At 37.9% G+C, this 26179-nt stretch overlaps 1 protein-coding gene across 2 annotated transcripts in view; it reads left to right on the top strand.

Moving 5' to 3' along the window:
* The window catches only part of acss3 (acyl-CoA synthetase short chain family member 3), a 98773-nt gene that overhangs the window by 45938 nt on the left and 26656 nt on the right, over positions 1–26179 (top strand). For both annotated transcript variants that reach the window (XM_088647244.1, XM_088647243.1), the window contains exon 9: positions 10208–10311. In XM_088647244.1, the coding sequence (XP_088503370.1) occupies positions 10208–10311 (104 nt within the window). The remainder of the gene's footprint in view (positions 1–10207; positions 10312–26179) is intronic.

Raw genomic sequence — 26179 nt, 5'->3', positions numbered from 1 at the left:
AGAGCATATATTGTGGTGTATCTACTGTATATTTTCAGAAGGTTTTTGATAAAGTTCCTTGTAAAACATTAATTTGCAAATTACAGGCAGTAGATATTATTATTTGATAAATATAGGAAATGTGTGAAATTGGGGTGATGTAATTAGTGGAGTATTACCAAATCTTCCTAATTTGTATCTGTCATCTAGATTCTTGTATGGTATACTAAAATACTCAGGTTTGCAGATAGCGCTGAAACAGGAGTTTTACAAAACACTAAAAGCAGCAAATTAAATTCCCCCCCAAATTAGATTAAATTCAAGAATGAGCAAACACCTGACATGTAATGCAGACAATTGTAGATTATTATAGGCATATGAAGGTTGCAAAAAACAAACTTTAAATATAAAACACGAAACACTAAACTTGAAGAGGCAATTTATGAAAAAAAACAGCTGTTTACTGTATGGTGATACATGGTAAATCAATAAAAAAAACAAAATGTTAGGATATATAGTAAAAAAGCATAATGTTTTAAAAATATATGCTTGTTATTATTACTTGATCATACATGTGCATCTTTCCTCCTGACCCTGAGGCAGAGCATGTGTGCAGTCTATCATGTCTGCTGGCAGTCATATCAAAGACGGTGTGTGCTGCATGATAACCAATTGCAGCTCCTTACTCACTCCCCTGCTAATCTCTGTAGATACCATGAGATAGTTGGCAGCCAAAACACTGACTGCAGACAAGGAGGCAGTGGCAGTGGTGGAGCCCCATCTGTGAATCTGATTTTCTTGCCTCACTGGGTGAGACCTTGAAACTTGGATTAGGAGACACACTGAAGGTGAAGTCAGGAAGACGGAGGGAAAAAAAGCTTCTTTAGTCCACCTACTGATAATAAAGCCTTCAAGAGTTCATTATAAAATAATCTGGGGCAAAAAGCAAATTATTGAACTATTGAAAAAATCCTTTTATTTTGGTATAAATCTCATTCTTTTTAAGTTGTGCCTTAAAACAAAAGATGGTTTATTGATTTATCATATAATAAAATTATTAATAAACACAAGGGTAAATATCTTTTTTTTAAATGTGAAATCTCAGACATTGCCTTCTCCAAAAAGCTCCACACAAAATATTCTCCCAAATATGGATAGTCATTAGGTTAAACGTAAGACTAGGTTAGTCACTCATTAATAATAAGGTTTATCATTAATGTGGGTGTTTAAAAAAAGATTAATAACTTGATATAATGAACATGCATATTTGAGTTTGCGACATAGAATAATGTTTCTTTCTCAATGTACTCCGAGCATAGGCTTAATGTTTCTATTTGCCATAATGTTTAAATCCAAATTCTGAAATCTGTCAAAATGAGAAAACTGGTTCAATCTAAATCTGTTTCTTGATTTAAAAGAAGTAGGGTCTTGATAGTGCTTCATTTGTCAAATACAATGCCTATGGAAAGTTTACATACTCTTCCTAAAAGTTTATATCACATTTTATATCCTAACAGCCTGAAATCAAGACACATTAGTTTTTTACCTTAGTTTATACATTATAACACACAACCACCAAAAAGGTGGACAAAAATGTTCAAACATTCTGCAAGGTAATTACAGGTGGAAAACCTAGAAAAATAGGTTGGATAAGTGTATTTTTAAATTGCCTTTGGTATAACCAATTGCTTTCCACATCACACAACAACTTAACTAGCCTCCACCTGTGTTCAACTGTAGCAATTCTGTGAATTTCAAAAACAATTCAGCTGTTCCTGTAGGTCTCTGCTGGGTAGTGCATCCTAAAATGAAGAGTCAAAATCTGGGTAACAAGGACCTTTGGGATAAAATTGCAAAAAGGCAGAGAGAAGGAGATGGATATAAAAATATTTCAAAGGCCATAAATATCCCTTGGAACATTGTCAAAGCCAAAATCATTTTTAAAAAGTGGAAGGCACATGGAACTACAAAGACTTTTCTAAGATCATGTTGTTCTCAAATATGGATGACTGAGTTAGGCATAAACTGATCAAAGAGGCCACTAAGAATCTAATAACATCTTTGAAGGACTTGCAGGCAAAGATTGGTCAGTGTCTACATCTCACAACAATACCCCAAACTCTCCACAAGACTGGGCTGTATTGAAGAACGGCAAGAAGAAAGCCAAAACTAAAAAAATACCACTTCGAATCTTATTTAAGGTGGAGATTCAGAAGGTATGGGGAAAAATGTTTTGTGGTCTGATGATCCTGAAATCAGGCTAGATTTTTTTGGGGGCCTAAATGCAAAACATTTTCTGGTGAAAACTCAGTACTTTACATCACCCACAGAATGCTTGTAAAACATGGACAGAGGCAGCATTCTGTTAAGGGAGTGATTCTCTACAGCAGGGACTGGGACAGTAGTCAGAATAGAAGGGGAACTGGACAAAGCAAAAATAAAATGGATTCTTGAGGAAAACCTGCTACCTTCTGTAAGGAAGCTAAATTAAGGATGGGAGTTTACCTTCCAACTTCACAACAACCCTAAGCACACAGCCAAAGCAACAGCGAAGTTGCTAAAGAGGAAAAAGGTCCAATCCAAGCCAGGAATGGGCAAACATTGCCAAATCTATGTGTGGTATGTTGTTGGAAATTCTTAATCAGAGGAGCAGGACACAGTCTTGTGCAGATTCAGTTTTATTGAGCTTAATAAGGACAGCAATCCATGCAGGGTCTGCCCCACAGAACAGACAAACTGCAAGGATTTCCCAGCTTTTACAAGAAGGTCAGAAAGAAGTTTGTCTCAAAATCTGAGTGCTGGTCCTGTTCTTTGATATGTAATTACTTCTTGTCCTGCTCTAGGTTCTGTCTTTTGATATGCAGCAGACATTGATCTGCGTTATCCTGTTCATGGTATGTTTGTGGGTGTTGGTCCTGTCTTTTGTTATGTAGCATTACGCTGGAGCTGCTAAAGCAAGTCAGCTTTATTGCATCTTAGCATAACATTTGTTAAAGGCTAAATTAACAGACCCCAGCAACATCTTCCACAGTGTGATTTAGTAATAATATTGCAATGCTGGATATGCAATAGGTGTTAAAGAGCTACAGTATTTAAAACAGAATTATAGCTGCAATTAAAGCAAAAGGCGTGTCCTCCAAGTACTAATGCATAGGTATACACTTATCCAAGCCATTTTTCTAGGTTTTCATTTATAATGACTACAGAATGTCTGAGCATTTCACTTTTCATTTGGAGGTTATTACAATGTATAAATAAAGGTAAAATCAAAAGGCACTGTATATAATCATGACCGCTATTAATAATAATTTACATAGCTAATGTTTCTATCTTAAGCAACAGTCCATGAAAATTTGGCTCTGCTTCGGATGCATGGTTTTGCTGGAGAAACGTGGGTGTGAAGAAGGGCCAGTGCATACCCTTTTCACATGACTTATGCTGGGGTCTATCATAATCTTTGGTGGCCCACCTATTTTGGTTTTTGGAAAAGTCACATTCTTTGTAATTTTTTATTTAGGTATAGTTATGGTAAATGACTTCATGTATTTATTAGTTGTGTGTTTGCCTCACCTGTTGTGGATCCACTGTCTATCGTTTGTTCCACTGTGTTGTGTCAGGGTTAAAGGGGTCTGACTCCTGGATTAAATGAAGGCCTCCTGTCCATCAGCTGGAATTTAAGAGTATTTAACCTGGCACTCATAGTGTAGCAACTCTTTGTTTTGTCTTTGTCTCCATGTGGTTTACATATTGTACCTGGTGTGTGTTTACAATGTACAGTATGTAAGTTGTTTATATTGTACTAGGTTGTGATTACAAGGCTGGTGTTTACTAACTCTTTTGAGATTGATAGTGGGAACTTTGCTGAAAGGATTGCAGTTTTCTCCTTTTGCCTCATGTTTTCTTAATTTTTTTCTACATGACCACATATTTAAACAAACACCTTTTGCACATTTTACTGTTTTTTTTTCGTGGCATTTGTGACTATCCCTGGATTTCCTCTCAAGTGGTTTTGTCACAGTGAGTAAAGTAACTTCCTCAAGGAGACAGCTGTAATGTAATGTCTGGGATTTGAACATGCAACCCTCTGGTCATTAAATATGCCCTTGAGTGGTCGAACTAGTGGTGGGAGTGCTGTTTTATAGTTCTATAGCTCTGACAATGTTAGTTTAAGACTAGGAATGTTAGTAGTTGACAGTAACTGGTTTTCACCAAGAGGAAAGACGGGGCCTCATGACTTTTGGTTTTTTTCATTACCAAGCTTTAAAACAATTAATGATTATGAATTGTGTGGATACATAACACAAAATAATAAGCAATTTCATATGTTGCAAAACATAGGTTATGACAGGAGGTACTGTTTTTTTTAGTGGAGCCCTTGCTTCAGTTCCAGAACTTGGGGTGCTATCTGTATGGAGTTTGTATGTTCTCCCCGTGTTCGCATGGGTTTCCTCTGGGTACTTCGGTTACCTCCCACAGTCCAAAAACATACTGGTAGGTTAATTGGCATCTGGGAAAACTGGTCCCAGTGTGTGTGTCTTTGTGACTGTGTGTCTGAACTGAGACACACTCCAGACACACTGGACTGGCATTCCATCCATGGTGTTCTCAATCTTGTGCTCGTTGATTGCCAGGATATACTCTGGCTCCTCTGCAACCCTGTATTAGAGGAAGAGGTTAGAAAATGGATGGTTGAATCGATGTTTTCATGTTTCATTTGGCAACTAAATTCACAAAGTACTAATACTGCAGACTTGTAATTTACTTGTTTATGAGAATACACAGAATTTTCCATTCAATTTTAAACTGCTTTGATTGTGTTTTTGGTACATAATTCATTTGTAGGTTTATCCTGGAATGGTTATTGAAGGTTTTATTTAGTGTCTGTTGTCCAGCTGATATCTTGTGCGCAGACACAGGCATTCTGAATCTGCTAAGCTAAAATATAATTAAAATTCATAAAATGTAGTCTTTTATTTATAGTTCTTATGTCTGTGGCCCATTCTGTTATAGTACTTGGGCCATTGTTGTGCAAATGAGATTCTAATCCATCTCACAGCAGTGCATTGTTTGAGTCTCTCAAGGTTAATGGTGATTTTCATTGTTCCTGATCAAAGGTGGTCTCATTATATTCTTCCACCTTTTCTCCCAAGAAGGAAAATCGAAGGTGTACTATCAAAAGCATAAACATGCATCTGGTGCACTATATCTCATTTAAAATTCAACAAGGGCATAATGAGGCAAAGCCAATTATACGTCAGATGCCTGTTTGAGGAAAATAAATCATGTTAACTTGCAAATATGAGGTTTTGAAATGCAGAATTGAGAAGCTAAGAGAAATTGGCAAAACAGAAACATGCGGAATTATTTAAAAAAATGAAACACTGTAGTAGCAGCATGGTGGTGCTTTGGTTAACATTGTTGCTCATGCTGGGGCCCTGGGGTCAATTCTGAACATGGGTGCTATCTGTGGGGAGTTTATATTTTCTCCCTGTGTTCACATGGGTTTTCTCAGGGTGCGCTGTGGGTTCCTCCCACAGTCCAAAGGCATGCTAGTAGGTTAATCGGCTTCTCGTAGGGAAAACTGGCCCTGGTGTGAGTGTGTGTGTGTTTGTGTCTGTGTACCCTGTGATGGACTGGTATCCCATCCAGGGTGTACCCTGTCTTGCCCCCAGTTGCTTGGCGGCATAGGGTCCAGCACACTCCGTGACCCTGTATTGGAAAAAGCAGTTTGAAAATGGATGGCTGGAAATACTATAGTTAGTACAGAGGTATTTACTGGAGGCATTGCATATACTGTATAGTTCTTGAATTTGTTTATATTCAGTACATGTATTATAGTGAGCAGGAAAAGAAGCTTATAATTGTGTATACATGCTTTTAGGAAAATAAAATACACCCATTCTGGATATTGATTACATGTTTTGGTGCCTGTGCAGTCACAGTATATGATCTATATATCCAAATACATATACTCCGACCACAACACTGTGCTTCTCAGGCCGATCTACCAGCCGCTGTTCAAGAGGCTCAAACTGGAGACAAGAACAGTAAAAGCCTGGGACTCGGAGAGCACTGAACGGCTTCGGGATTGCTTTGACTGCACACGATGGGACGTGTTTAAAAACACATCAAAGGACAGTCACGAACTCGCTGTTGTGGTATCAGATTATATTTCTCTCTGCGTCGACTCCATCATCCCTACCAAAAAACATTTAGGCTTTTCCCAATAACAATCCCCGGGTAACAAAAAGCCTTAATCATGTCCTCCTAAAAAAGAAACAAGCTTTTTCTCAAGAGGACATCCAGCTCAGGAAGGAAGTGCAGAGAGAGGTGAAAAGGGAGATCAGGAAAGCTAAGGAACAGTATAGGGTAAAAATAGAGAACACCATGACAACAGGTGACACCAGGATGACATGGCAGGGCATTAAAAGCATGGCCAATATCCCTCAGAAGCGTAGTGGCAGCACTGTACCTCTGTTAAATGGTATGGACGGGCAACAGCTGACCAATGATCTGAATGTGTTTTATACCTGCTTTGAGTTGAAATCTACAACCACCTCAGCTCACAGTGCTATTATCCCTGTATCAGGAGAGGGTTTCTTTAAAATTGACACAGCAGAGGTACGTAGATGTTTTAGGAAAATCAATATTAGGAAAAGTGCAGGTCCAGATAATGTGTGTGGTAGGGTCCTACAATCTTGAGTAGATCAGCTTTGTGATATTTTTAGTTTTCTATTCCAGATGTCCTTAAACTTACAGATCATTCCCTCTCTGTGGAAGAAATAGTAATAATAATAATAATAATAATAATAATAATTGCTTACACTTATATAGCGCTTTTCTGGCACTAATGGGGACAGGTAATGGGGACTCCCCTCCACCACTGTGCAGCATCCACCTGGATGATGCGATGGAAGGCATGGTGCACCAGAACGCTCACCACACATCAGCTATTAGTGGGGAGGAGAGTAGAGTAATGAAGCCAATTCATAGATGGGGATTATTAGGAGGCTATGATTGGTAAGGGCCCATTGGAAATTTAGCCAGGAAACCAGTTTAAGGCCCCTACTCTTTTTGAGAAACACCCTGGGATTTTTAATGACCACAGAGAGGTTTTACATCTCATCTGAAGGACGGCGCCTGTTTACTGTAAAGTGTCCCCGTCACTGTACTGGGGCATTAGGACCCACACAGACCGCAGGGTGAGCGCCCCCTGCTGGCCCCACTAACACCTCATCCAGCAGCAACCTTAGTTTTTCCCAGGAGGTCTCCAATCCAGGTACTGTCCAGGCTCACACCTGCTTAGCTTCAGTGGGTTGCCAGTTGTGAGTTGCAGGGTGATATGGCTGCTGGCAGATCCATCTTTATTCCTATTCCTAAAACTGCCAAGCCGAATGGCCTTAACAGTATCCCTCACATCTCTCCCTATGAAAACTCTTGAGAGAATAACGAAACAACACATCACAAAGAGCACACAAGCCCTCATCCACCCCCTGCAGTTTGCATATAGGGAAAGGAGGGGAGTAGACGATGTAGTTCACACATGGTTAAATCTGGTCTATCAACATCTGGACCAGGGACCTTTGTAAGTATTTTATTTGACTTCTCTTTTCAACACAATACAACCACTGTTGCTTGCACAGAAAATCTCAAAGTACTTCAATCGGAATGAGAACTTGATAGGGTGGGTGCTAGACTTCCTAACTAACAGGTCTCAACAGGTCAAATTGACATTCACTACACATCAATTGGATCACCACAGGGCTGTGTCTTGTCCCCTCTGCTGTACATTTTGTACACTAATGATTGCATAAGCAAACACACAGATAGACATCTCCCTCAGTTTGCTGATGACACAGCCCTGGTCAGTTTATTAAAGGACACAGAATACCGTCATGGGCCCATTCTAAATGATTTTACTAACTGGTGCAACGAGTTCTCCCTAAAGTTAAATGTCTCAAAAACAAAGGAACTGGTTATTGATTTTAGGAAAAATACCACACCCCCTCAACCCACTACAGTTGATGGTCAGCCTATTGAAATTGTCGATGACTATAAGTACTTGGGACTGGTCATTGACAAAAACCTAAAATGGGACAAATGTTGTGACACTATCTATAAAAAAGGCCAACAGAGACTCTTCTTTCTTAGAAAACTCAGCTACTTTAAGGTAGATAAAACAATCCTTACACTTTTCTATAAATTATTAATTGAAAGTGCAGTAACATACTTCTTCACTTATTGGTTTGGCAACATAAGTACCAGTAATTGTATTAGGCTGGGTAAATTAGTGAATATAAGTGGCAAAATAATCAGGAATAATCAAATCAACTTAAGCATCCTTTACAAACAGAGGATGACTAAGAAAGCCAAAAGCATCATGGAGTGTGTGTCTCACCCCCTCCATTGTGAATTCACACTTCTCCCATCTGGGAGACGCATCTGTGCCCCCAGGTGTAAAACCAACAGACTCTTTTATTCCCACTGCAATTACGCTCTTAAACAATGCAAAGTAACTACCTTGTCTCTTGTTTCTTTTCTCCTGTAACACTACTGTATTCTCTTCCATTTCGATGATGTGTATTTGTCATTGTGTTGTGTTTGACTGTGCCGTAAAACATATTTCCCCTAGGGGACAATAAAGCTTGAATTGAATATACACAAAAGCTTTATACAAGTCATTCTGAATTCCCATGTCAAAGTTGCTGGCAAACTAGACACGTGGATAAATGAAGAAAGACACCAGCAGCACATATTCGATTGACTGACACACTCTTGAAAACTTGTATGCAGCTTGTATGTGTAGAGAATCTAACACGGTGTGTGTATATGTTTTGTCTTACTAATCTGTACATTGTATTATCCAGTGTTCTGTGTTTTAATTTAGATTAAATTGATCATTGACTGACCATGATACACTTACGTGACTTAGTTGCATAAGCACTGATCACCTAATTAGTGAGAGAGTTGTATTTATTGGCCAAAGCTGATGGCGTGATTTAAGATGTTGAATGTCAAGCCTGGTGAAAATCATGAAAGTCTTACACAGAAAGGAATGAATATACCCAACGTATCAGGAGAACAATGCCTCTGTGCCACTGATATGTTGGAGGACAGACTAAATCACTGTAGGTGGACTCACCAGCACTGGAAGGAAATTCTCTTGAACAAATTTTATACAGTATATCGATGAAGTGTATGGACTTCACTTGCTGCACTTCACTTGAGCTCATCTTGACATGACAACATTGCACCAGGAAAATCAATATTTTCATGATGCTCATGTAACAGTGACTTTCATGTGAAGATGAGAATGTGACAATAATGCCATAGATACCTTAAACGCCAGACCTGAGCCCCACTGCACCTTTATGAGATGAGTTGGGACTGTGTATGCCCAATGTATGTATGTAACCATGTATGTTGGGACTATGGGATCTTCTAGAAGATTGTGGATAATTCCACAAGACAGCGCCTGCATCCTGGAGCAAAACATGTTGCATATGTACAACCTGTTTTTTGTCCGGTGGTGTCTTCAAATGCCATTAACCTATGACTTCTACTGTCAAAACGCGATTGATCATCTCCATTGGTGACAAGGGTTAATCAGACGAATGACTTAAGCTATGTTATGTCAGGTGGATGATCAGTATAGAAATTTGTGTTCAATTCCTAAAGCACATCATCCTTGAAATCTGGTGTTTTATAACAGAATAAATTCATTTTGGGCCTAAATACTTATACTTCAATTTATGGAAATCAGTAAGGGATGGAACATGTTTTTCATTTTTGAGTCTTTTGAATAAAATATAGATTTTTTTCCCTTTGTTTCTCTATGAGGTTGTGACAGTTTTTATACATAATTTTATCATTTGAGTATCAGATTTGAATCTATGTTAGTGTGGCTGTGGAGAAAATGGTGCATAGTGTGACCTCCCAGCCTAGTATGTCAATTCAGCATAGAGAGGGACGGCAGACACCATAGAAATTGCAGTCTGTATGTAATCTCTAAAATTTCACCGAGTGTATTTTCTTAGGTTGGAGAAGCATACTGTATGATAAAACCAAGGTTAATAGCAATAGTCTTCCAATATGAAACAAAAAAGACTGCATTATATTTTGAAGTACCGTAACTCATATTTATAAAGCGTACTGTACATGTGCTGTAATACAACATTGTAAACGATTGCATAATCTGTTTCTAATATCATATTGGTCTCTGTCTCAGAATGCGAACTCTGTTTGTTGCTGGTGAACGCTGTGATGTGGAGACTTTGGATTGGGCTAAGAAGATATTCAAGGTGCCTGTCCTGGATCACTGGTGGCAGACTGGTAGGTGCATAGTGCTCTGTATACTTTCAAACATACAGTGCCTTGCGAAAGTATTCGGCCCCCTTGAACTTTTCAACCTTTTGCCACATTTCAGGCTTCAAACATAAAGATATAAATTTTTTATTTTATGTGAAGAATCACCAACAAGTGGGACACAATTGTGAAGTGGAACGAAATCTATTGGATTTTTGAAACTTTTTTAACTAATAAAAAAATGAAGTGGGGCGTGCAAAATTATTCGGCCCCCTTGCGTTAATACTTTGTAGAGCCACCTTTTGCTGCAATTACAGCTGCAAGTCGCTTGGGGTATGTCTCTATCAGTTTTGCACATCGAGAGACTGAAATTCTTGCCCATTCTTCCTTGCAAAACAGCTCGAGCTCAGTGAGGTTGGATGGAGAGCGTTTGTGAACAGCAGTTTTCAGCTCTTTCCACAGATTCTCGATTGGATTCAGGTCTGGACTTTGACTTGGCCATTCAAACACCTGGATACGTTTATTTGTGAACCATTCCTTTGTAGATTGTGCTGTATGTTTGGGATCATTGTCTTGTTGGAAGATAAATCTCCGTCCCAGTTTCAGGTCTTTTGCAGACTCCAACAGGTTTTCATCCAGAATGGTCCTGTATTTGGCTGCATCCATCTTCCCCTCAATTTTAACCATCTTCCCTGTCCCTGCTGAAGAAAAGCAGGCCCAAACCATGATGCTGCCACCACCATGTTTGACAGTGGGGATGGTGTGTTGAGGGTGATGAGCTGTGTTGCTTTTACGCCAAACATATCGTTTTGCATTGTGGCCAAAAAGTTCGATTTTGGTTTCATCTGACCAGAGCACCTTCTTCCACATGTTTGGGGTGTCTCCCAGGTGGCTTGTGGCAAACTTTAGACGAGACTTTTTATGGATATCTTTGAGAAATGGCTTTCTTCTTGCCACTCTTCCATAAAGGCCAGATTTGTGCAGTGTAAGACTGATTGTTGTCCTATGGACAGACTCTCCCACCTCAGCTGTAGTTCTCTGCAGTTCATCCAGAGTGATCATGGGCCTCTTGGCTGCATCTCTGATCAGTCTTCTCCTTGTCTGAGCTGAAAGTTTAGAGGGACGGCCAGGTCTTGGTAGATTTGCAGTGGTCTGATACTCCTTCCATTTCAAGATGATCGCTTGCACAGTGCTCCTTGGGATGTTTGAAGCTTGGGAAATCTTTTTGTATCCAAATCCGGCTTTAAACTTCTCCACAACAGTATTACGGACCTGCCTGGTGTGTTCCTTGGTCTTCATGATGCTCTCTGCGCTTTCAACAGAACCTTGAGACTATCACAGAGCAGGTGCATTTATACAGAGACTTGATTACACACAGGTGGATTCTATTTATCACCATCAGTCATTTAGGACAACATTGGATCATTCAGAGATCCTCGCTGAACTTCTGGAGTGAGTTTGCTGCACTGAAAGTAAAGGGGCCGAATAATTTTGCACGCCCCACTTTTCATTTTTTTATTAGTTAAAAAAGTTTCAAAAATCCAATAGATTTCGTTCCACTTCACAATTGTGTCCCACTTGTTGGTGATTCTTCACATAAAATAAAAAATTTATATCTTTATGTTTGAAGCCTGAAATGTGGCAAAAGGTTGAAAAGTTCAAGGGGGCCGAATACTTTCGCAAGGCACTGTATGTATAAGCACTTAAGCTGCTGAATATTACGCCTGGTGGAAAACAAGTAAAACCTAACCCGATAGGAACCAGTCTCCCCCACTTATCAATGTAAGTGTCAGAATTGTATACCAAAGTCTCTTTCATTCTGACTCCTTTACATTTAGGCTATTATTAATATTTTGTTTGGCAAGTCTAAGGAAAATTAGCTTTAAAATTGAGAAAAGAAAGCACTTCCCTCAAAGGGTTGTGGGATAGTCATAAATTAGAATTATGTCAGAAATGTCCAGGGACTGTTGGCAGCTGTTGGTCTGGTGTTTCTGGCTTTTCTCTGATGCCTGAAATGTCTACAATATCTTCTTAAGACTGGGCATCTTTCCATAACCCATTTCACTCCCCCAGAGAGCTGTAATCCTGCCTTAAGTAGATGGTAAATATGATAAAAATGTAGCTTTTGCATAAATACAGAGTACTAGGAATTGCAAATTAAAATCTTGGATTATTTTGAAAACTGTACACAGTCAAAACATGGCGTCTTAATATTTACAGCCTGAATCAGCTCATTAGGAAAAGTCTGTCCTCTTGAACTTTGTTTTGAAAGATTACATTTTTATGGCATTGTGCAAATGTCCTAATTTCTGTACTCACATCCATTAAAAATATTATCTGTGTAGTACAATAATTAATTGCTTGAATTTTGCATGTACCTGCCATAAACGGTAAAGAAAACTTATTTGGAAGGGTTTAATACTTCATGCTTATAATGCATATGTAGTAAGTTGGCCTTTTCAAGTGAAATACTGTGAAAACATGACAATTTGACCATGGTGTATAACTTTTCCTGGATAGTGACAGTACTGTACGTACCAGAGAGCATAACCAGTGTCCACACCATAGAAACTGGAATTATTGAGACATAGTCTTTTTTGAAGAAAATTGTCCGTTTGTAAAATAAAAGTCCAGGGGCATCTTAAAGAACCCTTGATAGATTTTTTTCTTTTGTTGGAAGTCAGAAGTGTCACTGTAAAAGACTGAAATAATTTCTGAGTTAATTCTCCCACACCCAGTCATGCAGCATCTGAAGCTATAGATAATTCTGTATTCGTTCTGTGAAAAAGACCTTGGTTGTTTGAAAAATGTCAGTTCAGGGTTAAGAGTTGTTGTGGAAATACAATCACTGAACTTGCATCAAATAACGATTTAACAGGTGTATCAGCAAAACCAAATTGTTAACACATACAATATGCTTTCTTTTTATTTCAAAGTGAAGCAGTTAATTTATTACAAAGCAAAAATTGTAAATTCTATCTTTAAAACAACTGCAAATTGTTGTTCACATTTTGAGACTTTTTAGGATTATGTTTTCTTTGTTTTTCATTAACTACTATTGTTACAGTATATGTAAAATCCCAGAAATATTTATAGCACTCTCTCTCCCTAATCACCGCTGCTCTGTGGGCAGTGTGGGTGGACATTTGTTGAAGCAGCAGGTGGAAGTTCTTCATGGGATTTTGCATGTGTGTAATTAATGCAGAACCTAACTAACCTGGCATACAGTTTTAATGTTTTTAAGCCCTGACAGTAAACCTTTACAATATAGAGCCAAATGTGTAAAAATGTAAAGCCATATTTGAAATTTGAAAATCATATGCCATAAGTATCGAAATAAGCCTGATAAATACTGGGGGATATAACAAAAGAGCAAAACGATTACAAACAAAGCTTTAGTTGGATGGTAGTGCTTGACCTAAAGTATAACGGTTTATGATGACCTGACTTTGCTCAGTGTCAAATATAAAATCAAGAGTGTGTTGAAAATGCTGCAGTCCAGACATGCATTTTAGTCACATGCTTTGAAAATGTGGAGTAGCTATCTTTCAGCCTTCTTTTAGACTTGCACTACATATAGAAAAGCACAAGTCTCCAAATTCTAGATTTATCAACAGCAGTAAACCAGTAGGTTCTGTATCTTTTATCCGGCAAAGTATATTTTCAGTGCCACAATATTTTAGAAGTTTAAAAAACGGTCAACATTATGAATAAGAAAAAATGATTTGAATGTACTGTATCCAAGTTTGTCCAGGCTACAACCATGGACTTATACAATATGAACATAGATTGCCTTTTTTATTTTTAAGGAATAAAAGGTGCTCCAAATTTATTCATACCTGAAATACAGTATGACCAATGAGTTATGGACTAGGTATTATCGAAAAGTTGCTGCACATTCTGAAAATGCTAAACAGTAGTTCACAAATGGAAATGTGGGTCTGAGAGAACAATCCCCTCTCTGAGTGCCACAACCTTAAAGCACACAATAGGGGAGTAGGGTTTCCAGCATCCAAATTACTGTACCAACCATGTGTAACAGTTTGACCCTTCTGCTTTCTGCAGCTAAATTCTGATGAAAATGATAGCTCTAGGTCAGCACAGTGGTGCAGTGGTTAGCATCACTGCCTCACAGCGCTGGGGCCCTGGGTTTAATTCTAGACCTAGAGTTCTATCAAAGTGTTCTCCCCGTTTTCATGTGGGTTTCCTGTGGGTGGTGATCTTTCCATAGTCCACAGATATACCGATAGCCCGGTGTCAGTGTGTGTGCCCTGTGAGGGACTGGCAAACCATCCAGGGTTTATCCTGCCTTGTTCCCTTGTGCCCATTACTTGCCAGGATAAGCTCTGGATCCCCCACGACCTTGTATTACTGTAGATGAAGAAGTTAGAAAATGGAGGGATGGATGACTGCTCCGTGCAAAGCTATTAAAACTACAATATGTCATGACAGGACATTCAACTCTATTACAGTATATAATATTTCCTTGTCCCTGTCTCATCAACAGGATAGATCGTCTGGAGGGCACTGTATTTCCATTCCCTAGCCAGTGTTGAAAAGGGCAGTAGTACAAGTACAACAGGACCAGTTTCTTTAAAGTTCTTACAAATAGTAAAAGAGAAATATAAGTGAGGTCATTATTTAGACTTCATTCTCATCTTGGAACTTTCCAAACTGGAGTACACAGGTTACATCCCTAGTCAGGCTTCAGGAATGCTGCCATATGTATTTCAGGAAGAAATAATATTACATGCAGGCATGCCACAGAGCTCCAGATCTACCAGATTCTCCATGACTAATCATGTTGATTTGTTCCGCTTGGACACAGTAGTTTGAACAATTCTCTGCTGGGAGCTTCTATTTCTACATAAAGAAAAAGGAGCTGTCGCTCGGCTGTAGGCCAACATAGGAACACCAGCCTGGCCAATAATGAACAGCTCTAGCAGCTTAAGTCAGGAAAAGGTTGAAGAAGCACTCAACCTTATTATGAAGAGAGGTTTTGGGAGTGGGTTAGACATTTCTGGAAGGACTCAGAAAATTGTACAAGCAACCTGCTCACGTTTGTTATTTAAAAGACAGTGTCTGAGAGCATGGTCTTGAGTAATCAGCATGATTACTCTTTGTTTTACCTAAATGTTTGGGAATGGAAAAGCTTGTTTTTCTTGTGTTGAGCTATTTCTGTTTACCTGAAAATACCACCCAGATTGATGGCCATCTGTAATATAAAGTAGTTTTACAGTAATGTGTGCACCTACTTTATTATGAGACTATAATGCTGCAGAGAAATACATACAGTTTACATATTATGAATAGTTCTCTAGAAATAATAAAAATACAAAATCAGAATCTGAAAACAGATGTATGGGATGTTATATAGGCTTTTCTCTACTGTAGAGTATTAAATGATCCTTTAGTAATTTTGCACTTTGACATTTAATGTGTTTTAGTCTGAGTACAGAGAACCGCCTTGTTTGCAGAGGTGCTATAAAATATGTTTTAACATGTTTTGCTGTTGGAAATTTTCAGCAAAGCCCTTATTCTGACTCTGCTTTGTAAACATCTCAATCATGATTTCATTTCATTCTGAGATGGTTGATATGCTGACATTAGAACTGTTTGTTTCTGTCAATCATTCTTTTTGAGAGAGTACATCTTAACTTTGAATTTTTTTTAAGAAAAAAGACAAGACTCATGGTGCATTAGAGTATAAAAAAATCACAAATGAACAGCATGTCCTAGATCTGCCTTTTATTTTTCATAACCAACTTTGTGAATTGGATTTTTTGTGATATTACAATATTGAGGTGCCCTCAGAACATCTCTGCAGGCCTGTCTGTGATTCTGTGATCTTGGAATCCCATTTATAAGTCAGTGGTCTTTGAATTGGTAAGAGGGATTTCAATGTGCTTCAGGTATACTTTGCCTTTTAAAGTACATCATTCTCTTTTGAGTCTTCCATGTCAGTCCTCCCTTCACTGTGTTTTCATTATTGTATTTTATGACATTTAAATCCAGTTGTTTGAAATTATTCTGCCACTGAAAAGCTCTTGCATGCTCAAGGCAGAGAACTCATGCAGTCCTTGATGGAGGAAATATACATGGAAAAAAGCCAAAAGATTTGCTTACAGCTAAAGAATGAGATGACCCCAAGGTCAGGGATAACAGCTTCTAGCCCTGATGGGTCAAATTCCATAAATTCTCTAAAGGAATAAAAAAGTACTATAAGTATTTTTCAATTAGCAACTGATTAGGATCTAAACAGCAAAAGTGGATGATTAGACTTTGTCTGTACTCAAATCGTTAGTTCAATCAAGCAATTAAGATCCATAATGTAAATCGCCTGCAGTCCCTGGGAATCAGAACTGTCCATCCCTGCTGTAAGTGGTAATTAGGTGTGGGTGGATGACAGACTAATAATACAGGGTTAGGTTTTACATAAAGACTCTTTGTTACCTGAAAAAAAAACCAGTAAATGTGTTTGGGATACATGCAGTTTTTAATGTTTCGGGTAAAAATGAAGGAATCAATTGTAATGTTTAACACTAAATTCCGTTTTATTTAAGAGAATGATTGTGGTTTTAAGGACTGTAACATTTTTGCTCGGTTGATTGGTAGCAGGGCACATTATGAAACTTACTTACATGCAAGGTACAGCATGTAATGTCTTTCCAGATGATTACCAATAGAGACAATACACATTGAATAGAAAGAACTGGGTCAGACAGAGGTGAAATCCAGCATTAAAATTAAAGCCTGTGAGTGCCTCTCTGTATGAACAGAGGGATCTCAGTATACGGTTAGAGCACCTTTTATGACTTTTGATGTCATTTGATTTGCATAGGCTCTCAGTTTAATGCCCTTGATGAGCCCAGCTTGGCAATTTTAGCACTTATACTATGTAATAGAATAGAGAACGTCTAGTCTATTCATTGGAGGAAGAAGTCCCCCTGTTTTTAAAAAAGATATTTATTTTGAAGATTTCTTTATCAGCTACGTACGTTCCTGAAAAGATGAGCTGTAAACCTACAATAGGAGGTTTAATGCTCCTGTACAGTTAAGCAGTTTTAAAAATTATATTTGTTATTCCAGTAATGCACAGTGGTAGATGGTCACAAGTATTATTAAGCCATTTCATCTACAGTATGCATCCCATATAACAAGACCAATGAAATTTTATGTCACTAGCATCAGCAACATAGGTCATATTATATACTGTATATATATTAAAACCAATAGTACAAAAACAGTTTCCCATTTTCTTCTTTATGAAACTTTAAGTAATCCATGTGATTAAACCAATTCTGCGTGTATATATTTATTTCCAAGTCTCCTTTGTTTGAAAGATCGGGGAAATGAAACTCTTCTGTATATCCCTGAATCCTCTATGAGGAATACTCCTTCTGTGGTTAATAGGATAATGTTTACAATATTGTAAATGTAGCACATGCAGAAAACATTGAACAAATGTTAATTAAATTAAAATATGTTTTATTAATTAAATCATGCCTTCAGCTTTGTAACAGGAAGGAAAAAATAGCTGTCGGGATTCATATTGAGATGAACTTGCGTTTAGGATGAAGAGAAATTTAAATTAGGTTTCAGTACTCATTTAAAAAGAAACATTTCATGGTAACAGCAGAGATATGTGAAAGGGAGACATTCAGGTCTTTTATACAAGTCATACATTATGAATTTAATGTCTTTTTCTTTTTCTTTGTCATGTGATTTTTCTTATATACTAATGCACAATATAAACAGTGCAATCTAAGTTTATATCAGTAAGTAACTGGTCACATACATAATGTAATTTACAATTTAAATAGCGAGCAGATAGGTTTGTTGAAGTTTTGATTATTTGATTTGAGACAATAACTAAAGCTATATTTCCTTGATGTTTAAACTGACATAAAACTGCCAAAATGCCAAAACTAGATTAAAATATTTTCCACGTACCAATTATGTCCCAACTTGTTGAATTGCAAATAATCATCTCCTTTTTTAACGTCACTCATTTCAATCAAAATTTGACTGAACAATTTTGAGAAGTTAAATGGCAAATGCATAGATTTGATTGTTATTGAGTTTACTCAATACATTGGTAATGAAGATTACCAAACTATTATTGGCATGATTAAACACTGTGAAAGAATTTGCCCAGGGTCTTAAATATTCTGCTTCAACAATTGACAGACTAGTTCAAAGAATCCCGGATACTGCTTCTATCAGGAACAGTCCTGTCAAGCAGGGGGTCACCACACCAACAGAAGATGGTCACATCTGTCTACTATAGTTGTAAAATTGTTTTCAAACTGTAATAGCTACAGGAGGAGACATTCCAGGAAATAATAACCAGTGCGTCAACAGAATGACTTTGGTTCACGTTGTGCATGAATGTAATCTACATGCTTGGATAGGGCCAGGGGCCCCCTCAGTGTACAACACAACTTTTTTTTAATCAGCGTGTTCAAATGAGTGAAACATTCACTGTAATGGCTCTTTCTGTTGCTGTTGGGAATTATCCTAATGTAAGCCTATTCAAAAAGTGACCAATCATAATCAAGTGTGGTATATAACATTTCTGAAATGCAGAAAAAAGGGAGCTAAGCGATCCCATACCAGAGGTACGCCAAATCAAGTTATTGTAATAATGCTTAATACGCCTAATAATGTAATAATTTAATTTGCTTTTGAGTCTGTCAAATCCGTGTAACTGGTGAATGTTAGACAGGCCAGATTTTCAAAATAGACACGTAGACTGCTTGAGGTGTTTTAATGGAAGTTAGCAGATTAACGTTTCCCACAATTCCACAATCCTAAAAATTGATGCTTCCCAGCCAAACGAAAACATGAAAGTGAATATACAGTACAAAAGACGATTACATGTAAACATTACACGTACGGTAAGTGACATAAATCACATTGTTTTCCTTGTGGTTTCCCTTGTATTTCATTAAATGGGGTGATTGTGAAAGCTTGTAGCCCTTCAGATTGCAGTCGCTCTCTCAGTGACAGTGGCTGGAGCAGACAGGAGCTTTTCGAAGCTCTAGTTATTTAAAATATACCTGTGGTCAAAAATATAGGCAAATAATTTTATGAAAAAAACTAATCTGCTCAGCCTTACTGATCTCATTCCTGTTGTTGTGGAGTGCACTTTCTTTTACTTTTTTTGCTTTATTTTATATTGTTTTCTACAATTCTTTTTCTACATAGGTTTCAGTGCATTACTTTGCAAGTTATTATTTGCTGGAATTTTGAAGTAACACTGGTCCTGCTTTTCATTATTAATGTTCCTATATACAGTATTACTTTCAATGTTAAAATACATTATCTTTGTAATATGTGTGCTTCATGTTCTTGTTTATAAGTTATTTATTATGTGTTCTTCAATGCTGGTTAATTAATAGATTAATAAAAAAAATTGTCTAGCTAATTAATTCATTTATTTTATTGTTCTAATTAGTAAGATAAGGTTGTGTTGGGAGCTGATAATAATAGTGTATGTTCAAATCGTGATCCTGAGGGGCCCCTTTCCAAGATCTTGCCCAGGGTCCCCAAAAAGCTAGGGCTGACCCTGTGGTCGGAGACCATTCAGAGGTAAAATGTTGATAGCTGAGAGCTGAAACTGGTGTTTTCTGTGGGCCAGAGAACATCTGAGATTACAATAGGAAGAGTAGTGCATTTTTACCCTTGACAGACTTGACAAAGGACAATACAGGTAGAGATGTTGTGGCGAGCATTATGTGATTAGTGTATGTGTCAAGCCACCTGGAGGCTTTATCCTGACTTGAGTCCAGAAGAACATCTGTGGCATCCACTCACCATTGCCCTCATCAAGAGACAGCCATGACTGGCCAGCTGTAGCCATTTGTCCAGAGACTGATCAGGTTTATTCATCAACACAGCAAGGAGTGAGGTAATGTTTAGGGAGGTCATAGCTAATACTATTTATTATTCATTTTCACAGAGCCACATTTTATACTGAAAAAGATTAAATTCTTTCACCTCTCATCAAAATGCAGTTTTTATTATGTTAAGCATCTCTGTTTTAAATATTTGATTAAGTCCATCAGGCCTGAGGATTATGTTTCTTTTGTGCATGGGTATTGTTACAAATGGTAGGAAGGAAGTTCCTTTTTTCAGGCTATAAAGGCCCATTGGGGAATGGGGGGCAAGGGCCACCATTTTTCTTTGACCATCCACACTGGCCTATTACCCCCAAAAGGATTAACCCCCGTTTCTTACTTAGAAAGCAGGCTGAGTGGACCTGGGAGCCGTCTGGAAGGAATTAGAGCAAGCTAAATCACTTACCCCTACCTGGGATTGGGTAACCGCCGGGGGTAACCCCGGCGTCCTGGCCAAATTTCCCATTGGCCCTTACCAGTCATGGCCTCCTAATAATCCCCATCTATAAAAAATTGGCTTCATTACTCTGCTCTCCTCCCCACTGATAGCTGATGTGTGGTGAGCGTTCTGGCGCACTATGGCTGCCGTCGCATCATCCAGGTGGATGCTGCACATAGGTGGTGGTGGAGGGGAGTCCCCATTAACTGTAAAGCGCTTTGAGTGGAGTGTCCAGAAAAGCGCTATATAAGTGTAAGCAATTATTATTATTATTATTATTATTATTATTATTATTATTGAACCCAGGACCTTCTAGTCAGGAGCTAGATGCCCTAGCCATCTGAGCTACCACAGCTCCTGTTACAGGGGGGTTAAAAATTGGTGAAAATTTGGACTTGATCAAGTGGTTTAGTCAATAAGAGAAATAATTATTCATAACTCTGACTTTCTAGCAATATACTGTAACTGAGTGGTTGGTGTAATTAGAGGCACATGAAGTCTTTGTGAGAGCAGTAATAATCCAGACACACTTGGTTGCATAAATACTTTTTACAATGAGAAGCCACAAACTACACTCCATACAAAAAAAAAAAACATACAACACACAATTTACTCTATGTACAGTATTTACGAGAGGCCTAACATTCTGGTCACCCAGAAAACCCCAGACTGCTACTAAGCATTAAAACTCTTAATGCCTACAGAGGCCACATAAGAGATAAGCCGCAAAATAAATGGAAGCCTATATCCCTTTCCATAAAAATGCCCCCTAAGCAGGAAAGACATTTCTAACTGAAGTGTCTTTTACGCAGGAAACCCAAGTTTCCTGAAAATACAGAATAGCATGTTTTCTAGCAAGGTTCTAATAGCTTCAATTAGATTTGGTTTGGATGATCATGAAGTAGGGGCTCTCGCCTGGCACATGCTTGTTCCACCTCCTCCAGACTCTTCGCTCCTTCCTTTTCTTCTACTGTATCTTGTTCCTTCCTCTCTTTGTGCTCGTAATGTGGTCTTATATATTGTGTGTGTCTGTACTGCTCCTTGACAATCATTAACCCACAACATACCTAGGTATACTAAGGTAAACATTATAATTGTTTCTGCTCAAGTGATTCCCCAGACCTCAGGACACGTCCTCTCTGCTTTGAAGCTAGAAGTTCACCTAACGCTACGAAATATATTTAAGAAAAAAGTCAGTACTTTAACTCCTAAGAAAATCACTTTATATAATTAGTCCAGGAAACTACAGGCACTTAAGTAAAAAAGCAAGGCTCCCAACTGACATGTACAGTGCCTTGCGAAAGTATTCGGCCCCCTTGAACTTTTCAACCTTTTGCCACATTTCAGGCTTCAAACATAAAGATATAAATTTTTTATTTTATGTGAAGAATCACCAACAAGTGGGACACAATTGTGAAGTGGAACGAAATCTATTGGATTTTTGAAACTTTTTGAACTAATAAAAAAATGAAAAGTGGGGCGTGCAAAATTATTCGGCCCCCTTGCGTTAATACTTTGTAGAGCCACCTTTTGCTGCGATTACAGCTGCAAGTCGCTTGGGGTATGTCTCTATCAGTTTTGCACATCGAGAGACTGAAATTCTTGCCCATTCTTCCTTGCAAAACAGCTCGAGCTCAGTGAGGTTGGATGGAGAGCGTTTGTGAACAGCAGTTTTCAGCTCTTTCCACAGATTCTCGATTGGATTCAGGTCTGGACTTTGACTTGGCCATTCAAACACCTGGATACGTTTATTTGTGAACCATTCCTTTGTAGATTTTGCTGTATGTTTGGGATCATTGTCTTGTTGGAAGGTAAATCTCCGTCCCAGTTTCAGGTCTTTTGCAGACTCCAACAGGTTTTCATCCAGAATGGTCCTGTATTTGGCTGCATCCATCTTCCCCTCAATTTTAACCATCTTCCCTGTCCCTGCTGAAGAAAAGCAGGCCCAAACCATGATGCTGCCACCACCATGTTTGACAGTGGGGATGGTGTGTTGAGGGTGATGAGCTGTGTTGCTTTTACGCCAAACATATCGTTTTGCATTGTGGCCAAAAAGTTCGATTTTGGTTTCATCTGACCAGAGCACCTTCTTCCACATGTTTGGGGTGTCTCCCAGGTGGCTTGTGGCAAACTTTAGACGAGACTTTTAATGGATATCTTTGAGAAATGGCTTTCTTCTTGCCACTCTTCCATAAAGGCCAGATTTGTGCAGTGTAAGACTGATTGTTGTCCTATGGACAGACTCTCCCACCTCAGCTGTAGTTCTCTGCAGTTCATCCAGAGTGATCATGGGCCTCTTGGCTGCATCTCTGATCAGTCTTCTCCTTGTCTGAGCTGAAAGTTTAGAGGGACGGCCAGGTCTTGGTAGATTTGCAGTGGTCTGATACTCCTTCCATTTCAAGATGATCGCTTGCACAGTGCTCCTTGGGATGTTTGAAGCTTGGGAAATCTTTTTGTATCCAAATCCAGCTTTAAACTTCTCCACAACAGTATTACGGACCTGCCTGGTGTGTTCCTTGGTCTTCATGATGCTCTCTGCGCTTTCAACAGAACCTTGAGACTATCACAGAGCAGGTGCATTTATACAGAGACTTGATTACACACAGGTGGATTCTATTTATCACCATCAGTCATTTAGGACAACATTGGATCATTCAGAGATCCTCGCTGAACTTCTGGAGTGAGTTTGCTGCACTGAAAGTTAAGGGGCCGAATAATTTTGCACGCCCCACTTTTCATTTTTTTATTAGTTCAAAAAGTTTCAAAAATCCAATAGATTTCGTTCCACTTCACAATTGTGTCCCACTTGTTGGTGATTCTTCACATAAAATAAAAAAATTATATCTTTATGTTTGAAGCCTGAAATGTGGCAAAAGGTTGAAAAGTTCAAGGGGGCCGAATACTTTCGCAAGGCACTGTAGCTTCTCTTTAATAATGCTTCTTTAAATTAGCTTTTGAGGGGTTTCTGTACTGCTCAGTGGTGGATGTTGTAAATGCATCTATTTGCATATATTGGTCTGTATTCCTTGTTTCTATTATTAACTTGTGTTTATATATTTTAATGTTACATTGATGTAGTATATAAAAGATTTAAAAGATTGTAAACAACATAAAGATTTGTTTTTGCCATGATGAACTGGTTTATTCTCAGGCCACCATTAATGTACTGTAATACTTTTTCTTGAAGTGTGTTTTCTGCCTAAATAAAATATTTTTTTCTGAACTTACTGTAGTGAATTGATAAAAATATAGTATTGAAGTTTTATCTTCAAAACATACAGTATGCCTTGGCTGTTATCCAAACACAAACCACAAGCTATGAGGTTATATTCTTAAACTGTGTTTTTGAGAACTTAGTTCCTCTTTCGTTAATTTGTAAACACTTTCTAAACAGATCAGCTTTAGCCTGTAGTGTTTTTTATTTATTTAAACTAACCAGTTAAAAGTATGACCCTGATCAATTAGACACACACCTTGGAACATATTGCAAATATAAGAAGCAGGTCTCTTGCATCAGTTTTCAGTTTATAAACAGGTTTGTATTCTGCTTTCCTGGAATCAGTTATTGGACTGGGGCAACGTCTGTGTATCTTCCCATGTTTGCATAGGTTTCCCCTGGGTGCTGCAGTTGTCTTTCACCTTCCAAAGACAAGTGCCAGTGTTAATTGATGTTTTTAAAATAGTTGTGTTCTTGCATCTGTGTTTCGGGATAGGCTAGGGGTTCTCAAGATCACTATGAAATTAAGCATTATTATTTGTACCTTTCTGACAACAGGAGCACATAGTAATAATTGAAATTTGGAAAACCAAAAACCATTGATTAAAAAAACATCTCTCTCTAGGAACATGCTGGAAAGTTGAAAAGAGAACCAAAGTGCTTTGGCTGCTGAGCCTTTAAGATCTGTGGAATTAACTTTTCATTGTTCCTTTGCAGCCAACACACTCTGACACAGCCCCCCCACTCAGTCCTACAAGTATCTATTATGTGCACTGAAATATTGCTCGGATGTGAAATTAATTTTGGGCTTCACTGAAATCTGCTTTTAATTTTCTATGCTACACAAGCATAATCTGCTTTCCTATCAAGGTAAAAATTACAATAGTTTGATTAGTATGCATGATTGTAGATCTGCAGAAGTGTCCTAGATGTTTCTTAGTTATGCAATTCAAAATGTCTTTTTTTTGCTTTTCTGAGGATTTGCGATAGCGTACAAGTCCATTTGGGCACGTATTAAGTGAATCTGGTTTTATGCAGCTCTGGACTATGTTACTTTTAAATGGTAATGATTTGCAATGCTGTTTTCATCAAGGGTTTTATATACAGTATAATGTGCTGTACATATGTTGATGTTTATGGTCCATATGATCTTGCTACTCCTGTCCTTAAGTATGCCATGGAATTTATTGCTGCATCACCATGATCCTTGTAAAAATGATTATATTAGTAATTATATTAATAACTGCTGACATAAAATTACAAAGTGTTCAGTAAATGAGACATCTCTCCTAATTCATGTGGGAATGGAAGCTGTGTAACAGACTTCAGTGAATATTATTCTCTTATTAATTTAGTTTCTGCAAAAGACTTAGTACTGTTTGTAGTGTTTCTTTACATTGTTGCTTGGATGTGACGTTGAGTTTGAGCTTAATTGAAATCAACGCTTAACTTTCAGGGATGCAAAAGAATAGTCTGTTTTCTTATTAAGGTAAAAAAAATTGTAATGTAAAGTCCTGTGAACTTGCAAGTCTTGGTAAAAAGTCTATCTTATATACTGTATCATATTATTGAATTAAATAAAATGTCCAACATATTTTTTAGACGTAGGCCTAATTTTTTATTACTTTAGAAAATATTTCTATCCTGTAGTTGTCAGGAATATAATTCTATAATTTCTTACCAGTTTATTGAATCTCCCAAAGATTCTGGCTTTAAGTGCTTCCAATTTAATAAAGTAGTTTTTATGTGCTTCATTTCTTTTTAAATCTGCATCACCCTTAAAATGGTAAATCTGTTTTGCTATCTCCATTCAACTTGAGTATCAAACTAAGCCAAATATATTATATTTGTGTATGTTTTAAGCTGAGTGTTGGGTTGGAAATAACCATGACCCCTTATCTGCTTAAATACCAACACTCATTTACCACTGAGAATGGATTAAAAAGAAAAGAAATGGACGAACTGTTTTGAAGCCTGCTGGTAATCTGTGAGCTATTTTAGGATGAACTCTAGGGTGAAAAATGATGAAGGTTGCTGATGTCATTCTGGTTACCCAGCAACCACTATTTTTCTAGTTCGGAGCTTCCATGCTCACAAATAGTATAAACTTACTGATTTTGTTGATAAGTGGAATAGAGAGGTTTTTTCGTTCTGGCCTGTGGAAACAATCCCTTACTATCTTTTATTTGAAGCTATGCTAGGGAATTATGCTGAAAGCTGATAGTCTTTAGTTCATGAAGATTGTGAAGCACAACACATTTCATAACCAAGTAAAGGACGCTGTGTCATTAGCAGAACATATTTCTTATTCATTTAACGTATTTAATTATTTGCAAT

Source organism: Lepisosteus platostomus, chromosome 9 (assembly GCF_059453375.1).
Source record: "Lepisosteus platostomus isolate fLepPlt1 chromosome 9, fLepPlt1.hap1, whole genome shotgun sequence".
In the NCBI taxonomy this organism is placed as follows: domain Eukaryota; kingdom Metazoa; phylum Chordata; class Actinopteri; order Semionotiformes; family Lepisosteidae; genus Lepisosteus; species Lepisosteus platostomus.
The sequence above is the reverse complement of the archived record's forward strand: the minus strand, read 5'-3'. Positions and strand labels throughout refer to the sequence as shown.